At 40.3% G+C, this 22,000-nt stretch overlaps 2 protein-coding genes across 11 annotated transcripts in view; one reads left to right on the top strand and one right to left on the bottom strand.

The window, feature by feature from the left end:
- AP4S1 (adaptor related protein complex 4 subunit sigma 1) overlaps positions 1-17,180 on the top strand; it is a 52,650-nt gene extending 35,470 nt beyond the window's left edge. For 2 of the 6 annotated variants that reach the window (XM_084875164.1, XM_084875163.1), the window contains exon 6: positions 8,400-9,025. In XM_084875164.1, the coding sequence (XP_084731290.1) occupies positions 8,400-8,410 (11 nt within the window). In that variant the 3' untranslated portion in view covers positions 8,411-9,025. Of the gene's footprint in view, positions 1-3; positions 5,573-7,556; positions 7,630-8,399; positions 9,026-16,966 lie in introns of those variants that run through there. The other 4 variants (XR_014794206.1, XM_084875161.1, XM_084875165.1 and 1 more) reach the window with 4 other exon arrangements.
- The window catches only part of HECTD1 (HECT domain E3 ubiquitin protein ligase 1), a 90,930-nt gene continuing 82,159 nt past the window's right edge, over positions 13,230-22,000 (bottom strand). For all 5 annotated transcript variants that reach the window (XM_084874217.1, XM_084874218.1, XM_084874220.1 and 2 more), the window contains exons 37-43: positions 19,876-20,013; positions 19,025-19,632; positions 18,093-18,171; positions 17,216-17,309; positions 16,447-16,597; positions 14,292-14,436; positions 13,230-14,189 (exon numbers count right to left, since the gene is read on the bottom strand). In XM_084874217.1, the coding sequence (XP_084730343.1) occupies positions 14,052-14,189; positions 14,292-14,436; positions 16,447-16,597; positions 17,216-17,309; positions 18,093-18,171; positions 19,025-19,632; positions 19,876-20,013 (1,353 nt within the window). In that variant the 3' untranslated portion in view covers positions 13,230-14,051. The remainder of the gene's footprint in view (positions 14,190-14,291; positions 14,437-16,446; positions 16,598-17,215; positions 17,310-18,092; positions 18,172-19,024; positions 19,633-19,875; positions 20,014-22,000) is intronic.

Raw genomic sequence — 22,000 nt, forward strand, 5'->3', positions numbered from 1 at the left:
CAGTGGTAGAGCGTCGGTCTGTGGACTGAAAGGTCCCGGGTTCGATTCCAGTCAAGGGCATGTACCTTGGTTGCAGGCACATCCCCGGTAGGGGTGTGCAAGAGGCAGCTGGTCGATGTTTCTCTCTCATAGACGTTTCTAGCTCTCTATCTCTCTGTAAAAAATCAATAAAGTATATTTTTTTTTAAAAACAAAAAAAAACAAAGAAATTGCCTTTTGACTTCAAGGAAGATAGTGACAGCTGATTGACACTCCCCTGGGAATGCAGACCCCAAGTTCCACTTTGGGTCCTAACACCAGTTAGCGTGTGTGTTGAACAAGTCACACCGCCTCTCTTCTAAAAATGATAGAATTAGACTCGACGAGCTTTAAAGTCTCAGCCTTAATATTTGATGTTGCTGTGACTCCAGGTAACTGAGCTGAGTTACCTTACCCCGGAACAGGAGAGGAGAGTCCGACAAGGTTAGGCATTCAGAGAATTAAAGTGAACCAGACGTAACAGGATATGTAGGACAGTTGGCCTGGTTGTGTTGTGTCTTAGGCGTTGATTAGATGTTTATTAAAAGTAGAGATGGGTTTGTCTTTGGGTCCCTCTGCTGAATAGCTAAGGTCCATGTAATGAGCTCCAGCATTCTCATTTGAATTTAATTTCCACACTAAGACACACAACTTGTATCTTTCCCCTCGTTTTACTTAATTTCATTTTTACCTTCTCTTCCTCTCTGACCTACTTACTTATTTACTGTCCTAAGGAATTTCTTAGGCACATCCATCTGACAGATTAAGAATTTTGCATCTTTTAGAGAAGGAAACTAAATCTCTCAAGTGTACGTCTTTGCTCTAGGTATCATTTCATGGGGATCTCCAGCAGTCTGAAAGTGGAGCAGGCTGCAGGCCAAGTAGGGCCTGGGGCACTGTCTTCTATTGAATTTTTTTAAAAATATGTTTTTATTTATTTCAGAGAGAAAGGGAAAGGGAGGGAGAGATAGAAGCATCAATGAAGAGAGAGAATCATTAATCTGCTGCCTCCTGCAGGCCCCACACGGGGGATCAAACCTGCAACCCAGGCGTGTGCCCTGATTGGGAATCGAACCTTGACTTCCTGGTTCATAGGTCGATGCTCAATCACTGAGCCACAGGCCAGGCTTCTATTGGCATTCTTAAAAGGGTTTTCACCCTCAGCCATCTGGGGGGAAAAAATCAAATTAAAAATCTACAACTCTACTCTGCTCATCCATGGTTCTTTCTAACTATCAAGTGTGCAGGGAGGACCACTGCACACCAGTGTCCCACCAGGAAGGCCAGGGAGCCTCGCAGAGGTGCGTCCCGGCTCCTGCTCTCTGAGTAAGCCGTGCACGGCCTCATCGCCGCTCTGGTCTCTGACCAGGAACCCGCTGGAGCAGTGAGCACTGTGCGGTCTGTTTGTACCAGGAAAACTTCCGTAGGCCTTGAAGGGTTGGAAACACGCAAGTGATACCATTACAACCTGGAGCTGGTTCTTCCAGCACTCAGGGCACATAATCATTATGTGTGCTCAGGCTTAAGAAGGCCTTCCTTGTCAACGCAGAGCAAAAGACACGACTTAGGCTCAGTTTTATGCAGCAATAGGAGGATGGAAGTCAGAACCTCAGGGAATTCCCAGAAAGTCCTTTACTTGCAGTCTTTTCCCCCAGAAGCTTTACCACCCTGAAACCTTTTGAGAAGGGGGTGGGGGGAGCAGATTTCCAGAGTCTGCACAATTAGAGTTTGAGAAATAAAATGCACCATTTACATTTCTCCTGAGTATAGGTTTGTTCTACTTCACAGGGCAAGGCAGACGGGGTTTTAAAAAGAAGCAGCGGCCCTGGCTGGCATGGCTCAGTGGCTAGCATGCCAACCTGCATCCTGGAGGGTCTCCAGTTTGATTTCTGGTTAAGTTGCAGGTCTGATCCTTGCCCTTGGTCACAACCAATCTATGTGTCTCTTTCACCTCTCTCTGTGTCTCTCTTTGTCTCTCTTTCTCCTCCCTCCTCCCTTTCACTCTCTCTGAAACCAATGGAAGAAATATCCTCACTCCTTGGGTGAGGATTTAAAAGAAAGAGAGAACCTAAGCACAAGAATCAGCACAGAAATTGACTTGTTGAATCCCCTTCTACTAAGTGGAAGCTGTAGTAGCCGTGTCTGTGGGGCAGACTGCACCCTTGGGACCAAGCGCCCCAATGGCCTGAGTCGTCCACGTGCCATGAGTAAGCTCGTGTGTACCTTCCACTCCACCCCCGGGTGCAATGCCGCCTCGGCACCCATGAGGCCCCGCTCCTATAAGGGAATTGTGCCCCATTACATACTTCGGTAGACTTAACACTTCAAATTCCATGAATTAAGATGGTTTTTTAGTCAATAAATAAAAATTTTAAAAAATTTTAGAGATGGTTTTTAGGAACCAACTGATGAGCTTCCCAAAATGTGCTCCACTCTGGAGCCCCAGGTTTGCTGAATTCTTCAGACAGTTTGTCATTCAAAGGAGCTGTCTCTACCCCCTTCTGCTAATTAGTCGAGGGACGGCACCAGTGCACGGTGCCGTGGGAGATGTCCAGCTTCTCAGTTCTGCACACCTCCTATGGGTGCAAAGGTCCAGAAAACCTCTAACACCCCTTCGGCACTTGGTACCTCTAAAGAGGCTTACAGGCTTGGTTTACGTTGGCCAGAATGGAATGCACCAGCCCTGCCTTTGGACCTGGATAACTGGGGCCTTTTTCCTGGGCCCCCACTCTAGCTCTCTTCAGCAGCATCCCTCTCCTTGGGGTGAGGGTGCTTACCGAGAGCTGCCAGGGCCCCTCCCAGCCATTTCTTGACTCTCCTCCCACTACTTGGGCCCCAGGATTGACCGAGTACCCAGACAGCCCAGAACCGCTGCCAGGGCAGGTGCAGGCCTCTGCCCCACCCCGGCCCCAGGACTGTGGCAGGAATGATAGCAGCTGGGATAACTGTGGTAACCCACACACTACATGGGGAGAAAAGCAGGGATCAGGCTTAGATTCTTATATTCCTGTGTCTCCCAAATATAGGGTACGACTAGAATCCAGAATGTTTTCATTGAAAAATATCTAAAGAAAAATCGTTAGAACATTTATTATGAGCTGTTTTTATTTTACAAGTCCTTACAGCCCCAAAGCCTGAGCAATTAATTCCAGAGCCTTACAGCTCGTGTGGGTAATGTGAAAGCACCCTGATGCACCTCTTTATCGCAGCTGAGGGCAGGGAGCAGGAAGGGCCTCCGTCCTCCTGGCACTGCCTGTGAGTCAGGCAGTCACAGGCCAGGGTGCTCCCTGGAGGAACGAATGCACCAGCTCACGGAATTCACGCGCCTCCAAGATTGGCCGTCAGGCCTGACGCCTGCCCGCGTGGGCATCTCACTCCCTCACTGCCGCCCTAAGATCCCAAACACTCGTGGAAGTCCAGAAACTAGAAAAGGGCTTCTCCAAGCAGGAGGTGATGTCAGCCCGACCTCAGGAGAAATCACAGAGTGCTTGTTCAGCTCGGGGCTGTGGGCATACTGGCGAGATGAACAAAGAACTCCCCCAGCGAGCTGCTCTGCACTGAGGCAGCGGCGTCTACATGCACGGGATTTTTGTGTTGTCCAGAAAGTCACCATCGTTAAGTCACGCCGAGAGGATTTCTTTTGGGGCGTGATGGAGCCTGCCTCAGGAATGACTTGATAATATCAGAAAGGAGTCAAGTGGCTCCCTCTCTCTGAAGGTCCCTTTTAGTCAGAGGACTTGAGGACTTTAAAGTTGGAAGGAAACTTCAGAATCATCAGGTGAAGACCTCCCGTTGTAGATGAAGAGGCTGAGGTCCCGAGAGGTCCTGTGACATGCGTCCCCGTCCACAGAGCGACTTCGGGGCACAGCCACGGCGCTCGACTCTAGGGCTATAAATTAGATATAAGATTTTTTTAAAATTCATAATCATCTGGAGTAGATTATGGCAATCCAGTCACTAGCAAAATATTTTAAAGTGCCTGTCACCATGCTGTCTTGGTGTTTTCAGAGCCTTTTTTTCTGAATGAGGGAAGAAGTTTTAGAGAAACAGTAGTCTGGCTGGAGGAGTTGAAGAAAAATCTTGAGGAGAGTATTGAATGTCTTGATAAGAGCATGCTCTCCAAAAGTGGGGTTCACGTTCAGAGATTGCTAAACATCTCTTCCTTTTGGAAGCATGTGAGTTGAAAACTGGGCTGGGAGGCGTGAGAGCTGCCCCTGGGCCTGAGGGAATGTGCGCAGCCTGTGCCGTATTCGGAAGGGCAGGCTCTGAGCTGAGGGCCAGCACCCTCCCAGCAGGGTCCCCCCGAGCTGCCACGAGTAGGGAGTCTCAGCATTATGAGCCGTCAGTCCCCAAGAGCCTGCTAGGAAAGGGCAGTGGATGTTCCAGAGTGAACGGCTGCCTTCCAGGCTTTCTGGGCTCTCACCAGCCTTAGTCACCTACTTCTTTTCATTGTGTTCAGTCCATGAGGTGTCATGTCCAACTGCGGCTCTTCCTCCTCAAGTCCCCCTGCCTCCCCCCTCCTTCTGCCCCTGCTGCCGGTTCTGTTTGACTCGGGAATAGTGACAGCAAGTCATGAGAAGCAACAGTTAGGAAAAAATACAAGACAAATGACAGGCTTATTTGACTCAGTGCTCACTTTCATTTTTAGGTCATTTTACATAAGTCTACATAAACTGTAAAAAAAACTAGACCTGGATGTTTTGTTGCTCTGAGTAGGAATGAGTCTTTAAGGAAACCTCCTTTAAAAATAAAAGGGATGTATTCCTGTGCTGTGGCCTCATTAACGAGACAATACCAAGCCCGTCAGTGAGCCGAAGGCTGTGTTACGGGGAGTGCATCCAGGATGCAGAGCCGTGCGCGGGCAGTGTCTGTACGGACAGTGTCTGTTCGGTGGCAGTGGCTCTCTGCGGAGCGTGACCACAGTGGCCTTTCGTAGGTTATCTGATTTCATGGGAAATTGAAGTATAAATGACAAGAGCAAGTTTTCTCCTATGTTCATGTAGATATTAAAGAACTTCGCTTAGCTAGGAGAGGGGGGGAAGGGGGGAGGATAGAGAAGAAAGAGAGACAAAGGATTAAGACCAAAGTCCAGTTAGAAATTTCAGTTCTAGACTGGACTCTGCCTTGGAGTTGTTTCTGAGGACCCATTGGGATGTGTGCTGCTGTTTCTCTTAGAAAAGAGTACAGGAGAATTAGACCACCACAGTGGTGTAAAAACACCAGGTTGAAAGTGTTTTATGATCCAGAGATCAAAATGCCAATGTACCAACCTCAAACAGTTCAATCCCTTTAATTAAAAAACTGATTTCAAGTGGCAGTAGCATTTGTGGGGCCTCAAGATGTTCAACTCCAATCTACATGACATAGAATTCAGAGGCTTCTGGGCTTCGGGGTTAAGAGAAAATGGGGCTTTACGAATCTGCTCTTTACAGTTTCCAGCTCATTCTCAGCTCCAACCTTAGGGTGCCTATGAAGGGAAACATGTATGAAGGAACTTATGTCAGCCAAGTTCAGTGTAGCCAGAAGGTAGGACCTTGAAATCATCATATTTTTTTTAAATATATTTTATTGATTTTGTACAGAGAGGAAGGGAGAGAGATAAGAGAGTTAGAAACATCGATGAGAGAGAGTCATCGATCAGCTGCCTCTTGCACACCCCCCACTGGGGATGTGCCCGCAACCAAGGCACATGCCCTTGACTGGAATTGAACCCGGGACCTTTCAGTCCCCAAGCTGACGCTCTATCCATTGAGCCAAACCGGTTTCGGCTGAAATCATCATATTAATAGACCAGAAGCTTAGGCCTTTCCTGCTTTGTACTATTCCTGTCCGGGTTGAAGTGGGTGCGCCCGTTTTTTACCATGGGCGTGGCATACGGGTTTTTTTTATTCCTGCTCACCTGGCATTTGGCCCGAATGCCATGACTCTTGGCTTCACCAGTGTGCACAAGTTGCTCATAAACCAAATCAAGATGTGACCAACAGCTAGATTATTTTAAAGGAGTCACGTGATTCCGGGGGGAATCAGCCTTCGGGCTGTTGCCTCACATAGGGTTTAGTCTGTGGTTTCCCTATATAGTGCCAGGAAGCTGCATCATTATTAGCAGTTTGAGCCAGATACTCAGATAGACAGGCAGTCACATGCCTACATCCACGATGACCTCACTGAGCAACTCAAATTTCCTGGATGTTGGGAAATTCGGGCCAGCTGAAGAACCTTGTCCTTGCAATGTGAGGATGCGGTGGTTGATAATGATTCAGCAGTACATTCCAATCTGAATTTCAAAACAATTAGCCAGTTGCTGAGGGGGACATCTGAATTGCTGATCATCTACTTTCCAGAGATGGAAGTCTTCAGAGTAGCTTGATCCCTGAACCAATTCAAATAGATTAAAATTAGATCTCCTGTCTCAAAGAAAATCATCTTGGACGAGTTGGCATTCCCAAGGGCACTAAGGTTTTCATTACCCTAAGTCAGTGGTCGGCAAACTGCGCAACCACTGCCCTAAGTGAATACAGCAGGGGGATTCTCCAGGCCGTTTTACATGCAGCCACCTAGGCTCCCCAACTGTGCCTTTGTGCCTTACTGTCATTCCTGCCTTGTCTAGCTTGTAAGTTCTGGCTTTGGGGTCTGGTGAGCAGGATTGAGACAAGGGCCTAATATTTCAGTTCCAATTTGGCCCTAGACAAAGCAGTCACCTATATTGTTAATAGGTATATCAGAGTAAAAGCTTTTTTTTTCTTTCTTTCTTTCTTTTTTCTGGGTCACTTAAGGACAGTTCCCATGGGTTCCTGAAAAACAGTTTATTCTGCTGGTGGACTATTTGCACAGAGCTTAATGAGATGTTACGGCAGAGCCTAATATTGTAGAAACTTAAAAGTCATTCAGAGGGTTGTCTCATTCTCTATAGATGTACTTCACTAAGCATATACAGTATAGACTGGACATCTGGAATTACTGAAAAAAATCAGGTGGTGATTCATTTTACAAAGATTGACTATTTAAATATGAATTTCCATAGTGCATTTAACCACTCGTTCGTTGGAAGCTTGTCCACTTGAAATGATCTGACAGCTGTTGGGTGGTTTTTTTTGTGTTTGTTTTTAAAAAAATATATTTTATTGATTTTTTAGAGAGAGGAAGAGAGAGGGATAGTTAGAAACATCGATGAGAGAGAATCATTGATCAGCTGCCTCTTGCACACCCCCCACTGGGAATGTGCCCGCAACCAAAGTACATGCGGAATCTAACCTGGGACCTTTCAGTCCGAAGGCCTATGCTCTATCCACTGAGCCAAACCGGTTTCGGCCTGCTGGGTGTTTTAACAGATCAGGATAATGCTTTTTAAATAGAATTTGAAACTTAGAATTCATAAACATTTCAATAATTGTCATCACCTCATTCCAATTTCACAAAAGTAAAGTTAGGTACTCAAATGAAGGGTCTTCTGGAGGCAGTGTTTGGCTCTTTCCAATTAGGTAAACATCACGGTCTAACAATATTTTTTTCTTCCCCCATGCCTTATACTAACTCTCCAGAAGGAAGATCAGTAAGCAAAAGTGACTCCGTAATTCTCAGAAAAGTGTTTTTAGAACTGCCCGTTTATAAGAGGTACTGTCTTGAAATTCAGAATTTTTATGTACTTGGGAATTGAGTCTGCATTGCCTTGCCTTCAGCATTCATTTCTCCTAATGGTTATTTTTTCTTCAGCCCTGTGACATAGAAGAGAGCATAAAGGCATTTATTATTGGGTGGAGGTTTGAAGGCTGAATGAGGGCATATACTCAGTAGCCTGAGGCTCCTCCTGAGAACGCTGGAAGCAGAGTAGTGGAGGCCAAACTTTGGACTGCCAGTCCAGCTCTGGCTATTACTATCTGTGTGACCTTGGACAATGGCTTTGAGCCTGTTTGCTCCTGTGTAAAATGAGGATAATATGTAACATGTACAACATAGAGTTGTAGAAAAAACTAAAATAATATGTAAAACAGCCAACACAATGCATGGAGCTTGGTGTGTATCCAGTAAAACATGGTTATTACTGCTATGAGCCAACATTCTTCTTGAGGCCAAGTCATGCTCTTGTCAAATGTCACTTGCTGTGTTCTCCAGCCCTTAGTGGATTCCTTCTCCCTCTGGCTAACAGGTGTAGCTGTTCCATTTCTATGGCTGTAGTCCAGTTAGGTGTATCTGAACATAAAGTTAATAACTTCTAATATGGACACCAATTTAAAATTTTATTTCAAGAATTCCATAAAACAAACAAAAAACACCTTCATGCTTAGACTAATTTGCACTGGAAAAATTCCAGGCTGAGTCCTAAGTTATTATTTAATGTTAACATTTTTATAACTCTAAAACTAATTTCCTTAATGTGACTTTAGATAATGTTTAATTTGGATAAAGTACACATCATTTTGGATGAGATGCTATTAAATGGCTGCATTGTAGAAACGAATCGGGCAAGAATTCTTGCCCCTCTACTAATTCTCGATAAGATGTCAGAAAGCTGAGTAACGGGAGGCTCTGCCGGGAACCGTCAACACGAGAAATGAGAACATGGAATGCCTCAGCACCTGCAGCCCCAGGAATCGGGAGAGCACACTGCACACCGGGCATCTTTCCGAAGACATTTTAAATAGGTGTTTTTCATAGTTCCTGAATGGAAAACAAAGCCGTATTTTAAAGAGATGTTTTCTTTTCTAACCATAAAACATTTTCCACTTGTTTTTTATTAATAATAAAATGTTGGTTTCTGCTTCCCTTTGCAAATTAAATTCAGGAATAGCACCACGAGGTGGGAAGTATGGCAGCTCTTTATCAGCCAATAAAAGTGTAGAACTGGCAAACACAAGTAGCACTTTGTCTTCTGAATAAGACTGTCTAACTATGCTGTACTGAAAATACTGTAATTGAAATGTGAAAAAAAATTTTTAAGTCTTAAAAAGTCAAAATTTTACTATATTGTGTGTCTAATGAAAACAAAAGAATTAAATTTTATTTGCCAGTTTCTGAAAGTGTGTGATCCTTTTTATAGGCTCTTGGCAGTTACAGTGCCATCATGTTATTAACTAGAGTATGTTACTACAAAATAATGAACGGTTAAACATTGAAAGCGAGTCCTTCCTTCTTGGCACACCACAGCCCCTGGGCACCCAGCACGCACTGCCCTGCTGCCCAAGAGGAAGGGTCAGCTTTGCCAAGAGAGCAACCAAGGAGAGCTCAAAGGGAAATCAGAAAGGTTGTTGGCTAAACCTTCTGCAAAAAGGCGGCAAGAAAGGGTAAATGTGCAGACAAAATAGTGCGTATGAAAAGGAAAAGGGAAGAAGAAAAGGGGAAACAAGCCAAAGTGACAAACCTAAAGATCTATCTGCGGAAAACAAACTAAAAATGAGTGGAGTCCAGCCTCATATGAAGCAGGAGAAAAAGCCAAGTATGATTGCCACCATATACCATGTCTTAACAGTGGTCCCTGCCACCCTTTTTGTGCAACCCCGAGGAATATTTTTGTCAACTATTCGGTAAATGCAAATTTTTCAGTAGCCAGAGAAAAAAACATTGATAAAGGGAATTACGCCTTTTTTTTTTTTTTTTTTTTTTTTACTGTAAATGCTTACTTTTTAGAAGTGAAATCATTTGCTGGCTTATTTTTTGGTACAACCAGGAAATAGTGGGATATTGAATATAGTATTATAGACTTTGATTATCTTGGGTGCCAGCTTAACATTCCATAAATAGGGGTAGTTTTTGTATCTTAACAGTACAGAGCACACCAAGTGGCAATTTGGAGTCAGTCACACATTTTCCAAGTCTTGGACATTTTATTTTTATTTTTTAAATATATTTTTATTGATTTTTTACAGAGAGGAAGACAGAGACATACAGAGTTAGAAACATCAATGAGGGAATCATTGATCAGCTGCCTCTTGCACACCCCCTGGGGATGTGCAAGCAAATATGGTACATGCCCTTGACCAGAATCGAACCCAGGACCTTTCAGTCCACAGGCCGACGCTCTATCCACTGAGCCAAACCGGTTTTGGCAAGTCTTGGACATTTTAAATTACTTCTATTTCCATATTGGTAGAATTGTCTCCTAAATTAAACCACTCCTTGATCTTGGCTCTCCCTGTCAGAATTTTGTGCATCTGTAACATCTTTGGTGTGGTAGGCTAGTTTTACTAGTAACTTTGTTAATATGCTGTGAAAGATAGAAAATTTGATTATATATGATATTAAATTGTGAATTAGTGGGACTTGGATGTAATAGCATATCTACATTTGAAGATATTGGCAATTGATAATTAAAGAAAATTAACCTCTAATTTTTAAACTGGAACATCACCAGAATAACTTTATAAATGAATCACAATTATGAGACTTCATTTTTGGTACACACGTTAAGAATTGTGTACAAATTGAAATGTCTGCGTACTTTTCCTCAAAACAACCAATAAAATCTCAATTATGAAAGAAAAAGAGAACCCTTACAACTATCCTTTATGCCATATTATAAAGGGTTTGTCTTATTAAACTGTAAAAAGTTCATGTTAATTCAAAGTTTAAAAATGGAATTCAAAAGGCTATCTCTGATCACATTGGCATGAAAGGAGTCCTCCCCCCGCCCTTGTTCCTTCAACCCCTTCTCCTGGAAAGTCTGAAAACTGCTACCCTAACCCCTAGCCCCCAACCTTCCTAGATGCTTGTGCTGCTCAGTCAAAAGCAGAACATAACGAACTTAGGTAAACACGCGCACACACACGTACGTTTATGTGTATGGAGGAAAAAGAAATACAGGTACATTGAATATAATTAAGATTCCAACCATTGAAATTCCAAGAGCTCTTTCATCTACAATACTTTCCTGCAAAAGAACATAAATGGACATCCGGCACTAATAATTCAGTACAGTTCGATGTTTCCTCTCCCGTGTGTGTGGAGGGATTTTGTTTAAAACCGAGATTTGTAAAGACCCATGCATCGAGTCAATATTAGGCTCTAAAAGTAAGCCTGAGCCGAAGCCCGTTTGGCTCAGTGGTAGAGTGTCGGTCTGCGGACTGAAAGGTCCCAGGTTCGATTCCGGCCAAGGGCATGTACATTGGTGCGGGCACAACCCCGGTAGGGGGTGCGCAAGAGGCAGCTGGTCGATGTTTCTCTCTCATCGATGTTTCTAGCTCTCTATCTCTCTCCCTTCCTCTCTGTAAAAAATCAATAAAATATATTTAAAAGTAAGCCTGAGTTGTTCTGGACTCACTCAGGGAGGCAGATAAACACTTCTGACTTTCTGGACCAGTGAGGGGTGCTTTGCATTAAGTAGCCAAGGTGTGGGGAAGCCCAGCCTTGATCAAATAGAGGTTTTTTGGAGACATTAGTTGGGAAACACTGTCCTAGTTGGTAGGCACTTAAATCAGTAGCACACTGAGGTAACTGTTGAAACTGGTACATCAGAAGTAACTAGGGAGTGAGCAAAATTAATTTTTGGGTCACACCAAAATAGCACTTGAATAACATCTTGGCACAGATTTTAGTACCTTTAGAGAATAACAATTAAAAAATATATACCAGGCAGACACTATAGGAAAAAATACTCAAGTACCTAGAATATGTCGAGACCCCAGTAGATGCCACATAGCACTTAACTCATGAAAGTGAACTGAAATGTGACTTCTTACAGGTTGTATTACCTCACTTCAGGTTAACTGCTGAACTGTACCAGCTTTAAGTGATTTCACACTCATGAAATTTATGTCTCTGGTCAGCTTTACCTTGTTCTTAGACTTTTCTTTCTGCAGGAAGGTTTCTGACATTTCAGTTATTCATTTTTTAAGACTCATCTGTTTTACCTGCTCTAGCAATGTGCTAGCCCAGGGTTTGGCCAACTTTTCTATAAATGGCCAGATAGTAAATATTTTAGGCTTTCTGACTCATATGGTCCCTATTGTACCAGTGTAGTGCATAAATGAGTAAGCATGGCTGTATTTCCAATAAAAGTTTACCTATGGACATATATTTGAATTTCATAAAATTTTCACATTATAAAATATTCTTTCTACTTTTTCTTTCAGTCTCGTAAAATTTTAAAACCATGCTTAGCTCATGGGCTTTAAAAAAAACAACGACATACCATGGTTTGCTGACTCCTGTGTTAGGCTAGTCAAAAAGGTAGCTATTGACAGACATTTCAAAGATATAAATAATGGCAATACTTCACACATATACTGGATTTGAATTCTAATACTAGTATAAAGTTTCTGTCATACACCCACGACATTATTGAGATAATCACCACCACTAGTTTTTGGACGAAAGCATACTTCAAACATTTAAATATTGCTAATATGTTTTATTTTAACTTTTATTCTCACAGACAACTGTGAAGCTAACAAGGTAAATTATTTAAATGCCTCTGATTACATAGTTACAACATTCTCATGCAGAGAATAAAAACAGTACTCAAAAGATTAACTATAGTGGGAGATATCTCTTCTAATGTAAAAAGGATTCGAATATACCTTTTAAACAGGTAAATAAATGGGCAATTCCAAAAAATCCTTTTCACTCCTAAAAAAGTTACTTGGCTAAATCAAGCCTACCAACATTTCTTTCACCTAAATGCACAGATGGGATAAATTAGAGGAGTTTGGAAAATGTAAATAAGAGCTCCTTCTTTCAAACTAGAAAATAATGCTGTGGCCAAGCCACTCATTTGGTTGGAGAATCCTGTGCTCCTGAAAGTCACTGGTTCAGTTCCCAGTCAGGGCACATACCTAGGTTGCAGGTTTGATTTCCAGTCTGGGACCCTATGAAAGGCAACCAGCTATAAAAATCAATTTAAAAAAAATTACAGCAACAAAACAAAACAAAAAACAACACACCAGAAAATAGCAGTATCTTGGTGGTTTCTTTTGATACTAACACAATATTAAAAAAAACAATCTTTAATCTTAGATTTACACATCCCTGCAGATACAAGTTAACAGAAATAAATGGGCCATTTTTAGCTAAAGAATATTTTAACACAGAACACAACAGTTGGATCACAATTAAGTATGTGAACATATTTCTAGCTTTCCAGTTTCTGTAAGAATGTATAGAAAAATACATTTCTTCATGTAATAATTTTTTAAAAAACAATATCTCAATGACTCAAAATGAAAAGTATCTGGTTAAGCTCTCAGGTCTGGTGGTTGTAGTAAAATAGTCACATGACACAGTTTTATATGCTGCAAACATTTTAATGATTATTATTGAGCATACATTTTGGAAATTTTTTACTTCAAACTCCAACAAGTTAAATAAATGTTTATAATATACAAAGAAAATACAACCAAAAGTAAAATTCACTTTAAGTGTGCCTGGCATCTAGACCAGTGTTTTTAAATTTTTTTCCCCTTGATATATCTTCATTTTTGAACTCACAGACACACTTAAGAATTTGATCTTTATAGTATGGCATATAGGAAATAAAAATATACTCCCACCTCAAAAAAATAAAAGGTTGTGCATGATTATATGCCAAACGAAGAGAGAACACTACAATACTCTGATAGTGCAGGCATCATTAAAATGGGGAAAGAAAAAAAGCTTGAATGCTTATTAACTCCCTATGTTTTAAGGAAGAATGATTTTTGACCAAGTAGCTTAAAAGCCAGCAAAACAGGGATCAGTGATGGCAACTGTAGTGTTTGAAGTATGAAATGACAACCTTTACACAAATACACTGTTAGAAATTTACCAGTGAACACTGAAGATTTCAGAAGCTGCTCTTTGGAACAGTGAAGTAGGACCACCTTATTCCAGTCACTTAAGCCCTTGCAGCAGCAACAGTGTTCTGTGCTATGTACTCGCTGGCTGGGTAGTTAAAGGATTTGTTTTGTCATTAGCAGCTAACAAACTTATTCCACGTTTTTAAAGCCTTCAGGGTAGAAAAAAAGGCAAGTGTCCTTAGCGTGGAGGATCATACACTTCTCTTCACACAAACACAGGAGGCTTCACTAGTATTTTAGTCTCTGATGTCTCCCATTGCACTTCAAAGCTCAATTGAGATGAAAGCCTTTTTCCATTGTAGCAGCGAGAAGGCGCTCTCTCATGATTTCTTCCGAAGAATATTCCGGCAACTTTAGATAATGCACACATGTATTCACTGATGGATAGCTTGCATCAGTAGCATCAACCTACAGACAGAAAATTGTAAATAACAAAAGACCATGCTTTTGAATATTTTTCTTTCAATCCTTAAGTAATTAACTGGATCCCCAATTAACTAGAGATTGTACCTTGCGTACGACCGTGAGTCTGGGGTGCAGGTTAGCCAGTCCACCTGGGGGCAGAGTTGAACAACCAGTGGTAAACTGCAGGAATGCTTTCCTTTCATCTGAAGACATGCCACATAAAACCCGCACAAACCTCAGAAAGCCAGGGCTAAAGGAAGAAAAGTATAGTTATACTAATTTGACAGCTGATTTAAATGAAAAACACTATCAGTATTTGTAAGCCAGCAATAACCCCCAAAATCAATATCCACAAAATAGCACTGCCCAGAAACTCTTAGGTAAGTATGAGATGAACTGACACAAACTACTTTAAAAATATCTTTCAAGCCGAAGCCCGTTTGGCTCAGTGGTAGAGTGTCGGTCTGCGGACTGAAAGGTCCCAGGTTCGATTACGGCCAAGGGCATGTACATTGGTCGCGGGCACATCCCCGGTAGGGGGTGTGCAAGAGGCAGTTGGTCAATGTTTCTCTCTCATCGACGTTTCTAGCTCTGTATCTCTCTCCCTTCCTCTCTGTAAAAAATCAATAAAATATATTTAAAAATATATATATCCTTCAAGACTCTCTTGGACTCAGTAAGAACTGAAACAATGATGGAGTATAGGAATCAAACATATAATAAAGTCAGCAAATCAGAAAAGCTCAAAATATACTTGCAAAACTTATCCAAATATGCCTAAATTATCAAAGCTGATCTAAAATAATCCATTCTTGTTACAGTAAAATAAACTACCACTATAGTAGACCAAAACATGGATGAATTTCATGATTATGCTAAACGAAAAGAAGACATATCTTAAAGAATATATATCTGCATGATTTCATTTAATAAAGTTCAAAAGCAAGCAAAATGAATAAACAGGAATAGTGATTTAATGACTAGAGAAGAATATAATAGAGAAGGGATTTCTGGAGTTCTTATTCTTGGTGCCATTTCTACAGTTGGGTTTATTTTGTGAAAATTCTCCAGGCAATACATGCAATTTGTGCACTTCTGTTACACTTTAATAAAATGTTTACTTTAAAAAATGCTAGGTAAGCAATGTCATTTATTTTAAAATAATTCATAATATTCTCATTTACATTAGTTTGGGAAGTTTTTTTTAAAAGTACTATAAGACTTTGTAGTCTTAAAATGTCAGTGATATGAAAAAAATTAGTTGAGGAACTGTTCTAGATTAAAAACCTATCACAACAAAATGAAATTTCCTGATACAGAAAGTACAGGGCTGACGGGAGTGCTACTGAGTACATTACTAGAAAGATAGATTAGTTAATAGTATAGCAGCACCCTGAATTTGCTAGCTATTAGTAATTGCATACATGGGAGAATATCCATATTCTAAAGAAATGTACACTAAAGTATTAAAGAGTCAAGGGACATGATATATGCAACATATTCTCTAATGGTTCAGAAAAAATAGTGCACATGTATGTCTATACATATACCAGTACACAGGTTTATTATGCGTGTGTATGCGTGTGCGTGTGTGTGTATAATGCAGAATGTAAAGAAAAACATAAAAATATTAAAGTCAAGTGGAGAATTCTTTCAACTATTCTATAAGTCTGAAATTATTTGAAAAAAAAGTTAATATAAAAGCAATAAAGTCTAAAGCTTTACATTTTACCCAATTTTTAAAATAATGAACAATTAAAACAGGGTGAGAAAAGGAATCTTAACATTAGCCAAGACTCAACTGTCTTTTTGTGTAAATTCATTCCTGGGTACCCATCTTGGTAATGGTGAATCTTAACTACTTTTCTCACTTACTTTATAAATTAGAGGCCTGGAGCACAAAATTCAGCCCGGCCTGCACCTCTCCAATCCAGGACCCTTGGGGGGATATCCCTCTTACAATCTGAGACCACTGGCTCCTAACAGCTAATCTACCTGCCACCCTGAACCTCTAACTGCTCTCTCCTGCTGGCCTGATCCCCCTAACTGCTCTCCCCTGCCGGCCTGTTTGCCCCTAACTGCCTCTGTCTCTGCCTCAGCCCTGCCACCATGGCTTTGTCCAGAAGGACACCCAGTCTAATTAGCATATTACCCTTTTATTAGCATAGATATAATTCACTGAGTCAAAGTTCTTAGAGATCATTTACCATATGATTTGCAAACATAAGTTATTTTATTTTAGAAAATAACCAACACGTACCTATCACGTGTATAACCCAGCTTAGGCTCAGTATAATTGATAATATCCTCTGCTGCCCAGGATGGCGACTGGTTTCCACAAAGAATCATTTGGACTTCTTCATGGCTGAAGGAACTTAATTTCTCCATTGGAAAAACTTTATTAAATCCATCTACATTATGTACACAACAAACAAACAAACAAAATGCACAATTCAGTTTCTAAATTACAATTTTAAAATAGCAAATTTCAAATCAAATTATAAATAATGTTTGAAAATATAAATTAAGATAGCTTGTCAAAACTGTGTTAGAATTAAAATACAAAAATCTCTGCTTAATTAATAATGTGAACAGAGAGAATATTCAGTCACTATGATCAGTAACCAAATTCTAAAAATTTCCCATTGTGTCATACAAGACAACCAAAGCTATACTTACTCCCATTTTCAAAACCAGTAAGTTTTTAAAACAATCTAATATATTTTGCTTTAATCTTCAACCAGAAGAACTTAATTCTAACATGGTTTAATTCATCCTAGCCCATGTGATATGGAAAGAATGCAACCTTTGATCACTAACAAATGAAGAAATGGAGCCAGCTGAGGGTATGCTACATCTTAGAAATGTTCCAACCTGTTCTAAGTCCTGTGCAGGATCTAACTATCTGGAAGACGAAAACTAGAGGCCATATCTGGAGATTACCAGCAATTCTTGACCACAGACATGCCTTAATTTCAACTCTCTCAAAGTAAAGGAAAGGGATTAAACTAAAGAGATTTAAAAATTACCTCTAAAGGCTTCCATCTGCTTCTGAATACCCGTATGCATACAAAAGTCAAACATCAAATCCACATATTCTTCTGCATTATCCATTGTTATCATCTGAAAAGGAAAATTTGCCAATATTATAGTTAATATCTAGGAAAATTTCAGTAGAACTGGCTTCAGTAAGAGGATGATTCTGAACATAAAACTGTATCAGTCTCGGCCTGTGGGATTCAGCTGTTGAGTGTCAACCCATGTACCAGGTTGCTGGTTCGATTCCTGATTAAGGCATATGGCCAGGTTGCAGACTCAATCCACAGCAGGGAGTGTGCAGGAGGCAGCCAACTGATGTTTCTCTCTCATTGATATTTCTATCTTTCCCTCTCCCTTCCTTTCTCTCTAAAACAGGGGTCCTCAAACTTTTTAAAGTGGGGGCCAGATCACGGACCCTCAGAGAGCTGGAGGGCTGGACTATATGAACTACTAATTCCTACTGTAACACCTTGGCTGCGCTCACTGCCCAAAAAACCTGACGGGCAGGATCAGACTCCCCTGGGGGCTGCATGTGGCCCGCGGGCCATAGTTTGAAGACCCCTGCTCTAAAATAAATAACAACAGCCCAGCCAGTGTGGCTCAATGGTTGAGTGTTGAGCTATGAACCAGGAGGTCATGGTTCAATTCCGAGTTAGGGCATATGACCAGTTGTATGCTGATCCCCAGTGTAGAACATGCAGAAGGCAACTGATCAATGAATGATTTTATTTCATCATTGATGTTTCTATCACTCTCTCCCTCTTCCTTCCTTTCTGAAATCAATAAAAATGTATTTGAAAAATAAAATAAAATAAAAACATTTCCTCAGCTGGATTTTAAAAACAGTATCAAAAGCAAAATTTTTACCTCATCTTCACCACTTGGCTTGAGATCCACAGCTGTAAAACCATATATTCTTGAGGAAGGGCAAAACTGGAAATTTAAACTGTAAAGACAAATAAGTATTAGATTGACATGTCTACTTCTGGTGTTTAATTTTTATAACTTCGCTGCCAAAACCCTGAACCCCAACTTCTCAAGTTACGACATTACTATACTTAGCTTAATATTAAGTATGATAGCACTTATAAATGCAAACCCTGTACACAAAAACCATTAAGTCAAACCTGTTCCCAAACATGGCTTTGCAAAAACTGCATAAAGCCACCACCTTTCCATATTTCATTTTCCCCGTATGACACAAAATGAATGAACTAAACATTTTTTGCAGTGAATTATGACATGTTTATATAAGATTTTTAAAATATTCTTTTGCAGGAAGGAACTACTACTTCACTAATGTTATTCATGTTATACCATCCTCCATCATACCCTGAATATAAGGGAGGGAGGGAGCAAAAGCAAGCCTTGTAGTCAACCCAAAATCATAAAATATACCAAGGCTAGAATAATTTTATACACACACACACACACACACACACACACACACACAATCCTTATCCACTTGGGATAAGGCTTACTCACAAAGCAAGCTACTTTGAGCTTTTTCAAGTAGCTAATAATTATTTAATATTAATTAGCTAATAAATTTGTCAAAATATTTTTGGCTTTAGACTTTTTTCACAGAAGATACATACATTTGTCACATATGACAAATCAGATCATCTTTCAGAGGTCTACTGATATAGCAAATCAAAGGTTCAAATCAATAATCAATATTTCCTATAGCATATTATTGTTCTTAACAGGCTTACTTATACAGTGCAAATTAGTTGGGACAAAAAAAACACAAAAAAAACTTTAGAACTTAGGTTGAAGAATGTTTATATAAAGCTTACCCTAAATCCTCTATACTAAGTGGAGGCCCAGATCCTGATGGATTTTTCAGCACTAACTCCTGTAATTTTGTGTTCTTCTCATCTTCAGAAAGAGCTTTGTTGCTTAAAATCTGGCGCCTCTTGATAGCAAGGTCTTTAATTTCTTTTAAAAATCTTGCTCTGTGTGGGTTTACTAGTTCAAAGTCTTCCCAAGTTAAAATTCCATTAAACCAAGCTGGCGGTTTGGGTTTGGGAGGATCCAGAATAAACTCTGATTTTGAATCCTCTTCAAAGCTTCCTACAGAGAGTGAATCATGACCTTCTTCTGTAGAAGCTTCAGACTGACTCTCAGTACAGTGTAAGTCTCTATCACCTCGTGACTCATAAATCAGTTTACTGATATTGCTTTTAATGTCACCCATACACATAAGTTTAAAGAAAGGTTTTGAAATAGGTAAATCCACAAGTCTATTGTCTTGAATGCATTTGGCCAAGAAAATTCCAAGGAAATGAAAGAGTTTTGTGATCCTTTCAAGTTCATCACTATCTTGTGGAAATGGTGCCGTGAACAGTCCGCATGATCTCTGCACATAGTATCCAGGAGGTTTCAACCCACCTCCAAGGTCAACCTAATTATTTAGAGGGAGAAATGTAAATAAAGTTAAAGATCTATAAATAGTAAACATCTTCAATTTAGCTATCTAAAAGTATATATACATTTTATTAAATTATTTTTTGTGACTAAATATTATCCTTTAAAAACATCTAGTAATAGCAAGATTATTGAATAATAAATTAAGATTCATAAACCCAGCTTATGTTGTAAGAGGAGGAAAATCACAAATCAAATCATAAAATGAAATAAATCTTACCTGACGAGATTCATCATCTGGAAAGTTATCATCACAGAGCCAAGTACCCAAGTCAGTTCTCTGGAATTCTGCTGCCACCAGAGCATAAAACTCTAATGTGGGTCCCAAGCCAGTTCCTTCTTCTCCTAAAAATTCAACCTAAAATATGAACAAAAACATAAGGAGAAGTGAGCTTAAATGATTCCATTCTTGCCAAATTAGTCATTTCCAATCCAGTAATACACCTGTTTTATAGCAGCAGTATAAGCAAGATGGAAGTTTTTTTTTTAATGTTTATTGTACATTACACATTTAAATGTTATGGTGAGCATTCATAAAGTTACTTATCCCAACAACCCTACAAAATACATTGCAATAATTTCTCTCTCTCCCTGGAGGAATATGGTCCAAGACCCCTGGTCAGTGCCTAAAACTATGAATAGTAACAAACCCTATGTATACTATATTTTTTCTCTATATAACCTACCTATGACAAGTTTAATTTGTAAGCACAATAAAAGATTAAACAGTAATAAAACAATATACTATAATAAAAGTTATGTGAATGTGTATTTCTTCAGAGATAGCTTCTCAGTGACTAACAGGCAGGTAGCCTATACAGCATGGATACATCAAACAATGGGATGATTCACAGACAGCATAATATTGCACCAAGCTCAGAATGAGGGCAATTTCAAAGTTACTAATTGTTTATTTCTGAAATTTTTCATTTAATAATGTCAGACCGCTATTGACTGAGTGTAACTGAAACCATGGAAAGTGAGACCTTGGATATGGGTGGACTACTATATCATCTCCTTTTTACAACGAAGGAAACCAAGTTTCAGATTAAGAGATTAAATCATTTGCTTGAGGAAATGATGGTATACAAATCTGTATGTGTCTATCTAACACCAAAACCTAAACTTTTCCACTTACTTCTGACTTTAGGCAATCACTTTAAAGGTTTTATCCATATTCTACCTGTTCAAAAATGCTTTAAGGCAGCCTACAAAAACACACAGTGCAAAGTAAAACTAAGTAAATACGGTTAGAGCAATATGATAGAAATTATAAGCCTTATATATTTTCTAGAGATATATTTGTTGTGATCAGTCTGTGATCCAAAAGATAAACCAGCTGGTTCAAATCTGTTGACAGGAGAGATATTTCTTCATGATATTTCTCTATGATATTCTCTCATAAAGAAATAATATGTATGTAATATATAATCAACAATGCCCACAATAGCATCTCTATCGTAAATGTATTGAACTTCATACCGCCATTTGTTAACTCTCAATATAAACTAATTTTATAGTACCAAGCTCAAATTACGGTAAGTGAAACAATATTATAAAACAGTGTGCTCCAAAAATAGAAATACCTATCTAATAGCCTAGTTTAATATAAAGGTAACATTTAGATTATCAAGAAGAATCCTTTGTGAGTACTATTATTTGGTCCAAGTTTTGTTAACAAATAGATGATCCACCTCCCCATCTCAAGAGTGAAGATCTCTGTTGCTCATTAAATCACAAGATCCTGACCCCTATGGTGAGCTGACATCCTCTTATGAAACACTAGACGCCAGGTGCATGAAATTCGTGCACGGGGTAGAGGGGTGTCCCTCAGCCCAGCCTGCACCCTCTCAAATCTGGGTCACCTCAAGGGATGTTAAACGGGCAGTCGGACATCCCTCTCACAATCCAGGACTCCCAAGTTCTCGCCTGCCTGCCTTCATGATTGCCCGTAACCGCTTCTGCCTGCCAGCCTGATCATCCCCTAACTACTCCCCTGCCAGCATGATTGATGTCTAACTGCTCCCCTGCCAGCCTGTTTGCCCCCAACTTCACTCCTCTGACAGCCTGGCCAACCCTAACTGGCCTCCCCTGCAGGTGATCACTTCTAACTGCCCTCCCTTGCAGACCTGGTCCCTCTCAACTGCTCTCCCTTGGAGGCCTGGTGCCTCCCAACTGCACTCCTCTGCTGGCCATCTTGTGTCCACATGGGGGCAGCCAGCTTGTGTGTTGGAGTGATGGTCAATCTGCATATTACTCTTTTATTAGATAGGATAGAGGCCTGATGCATGGGTGGAGGCCAGCTGGTTTGCCCTGGTATCCCAGATCAGGGTGGGGGTTCCCTT

This window comes from Pipistrellus hanaki, assembly GCF_964339955.1.
Source record: "Pipistrellus hanaki genome assembly, chromosome: 1".
Lineage (NCBI taxonomy): Eukaryota > Metazoa > Chordata > Mammalia > Chiroptera > Vespertilionidae > Pipistrellus > Pipistrellus hanaki.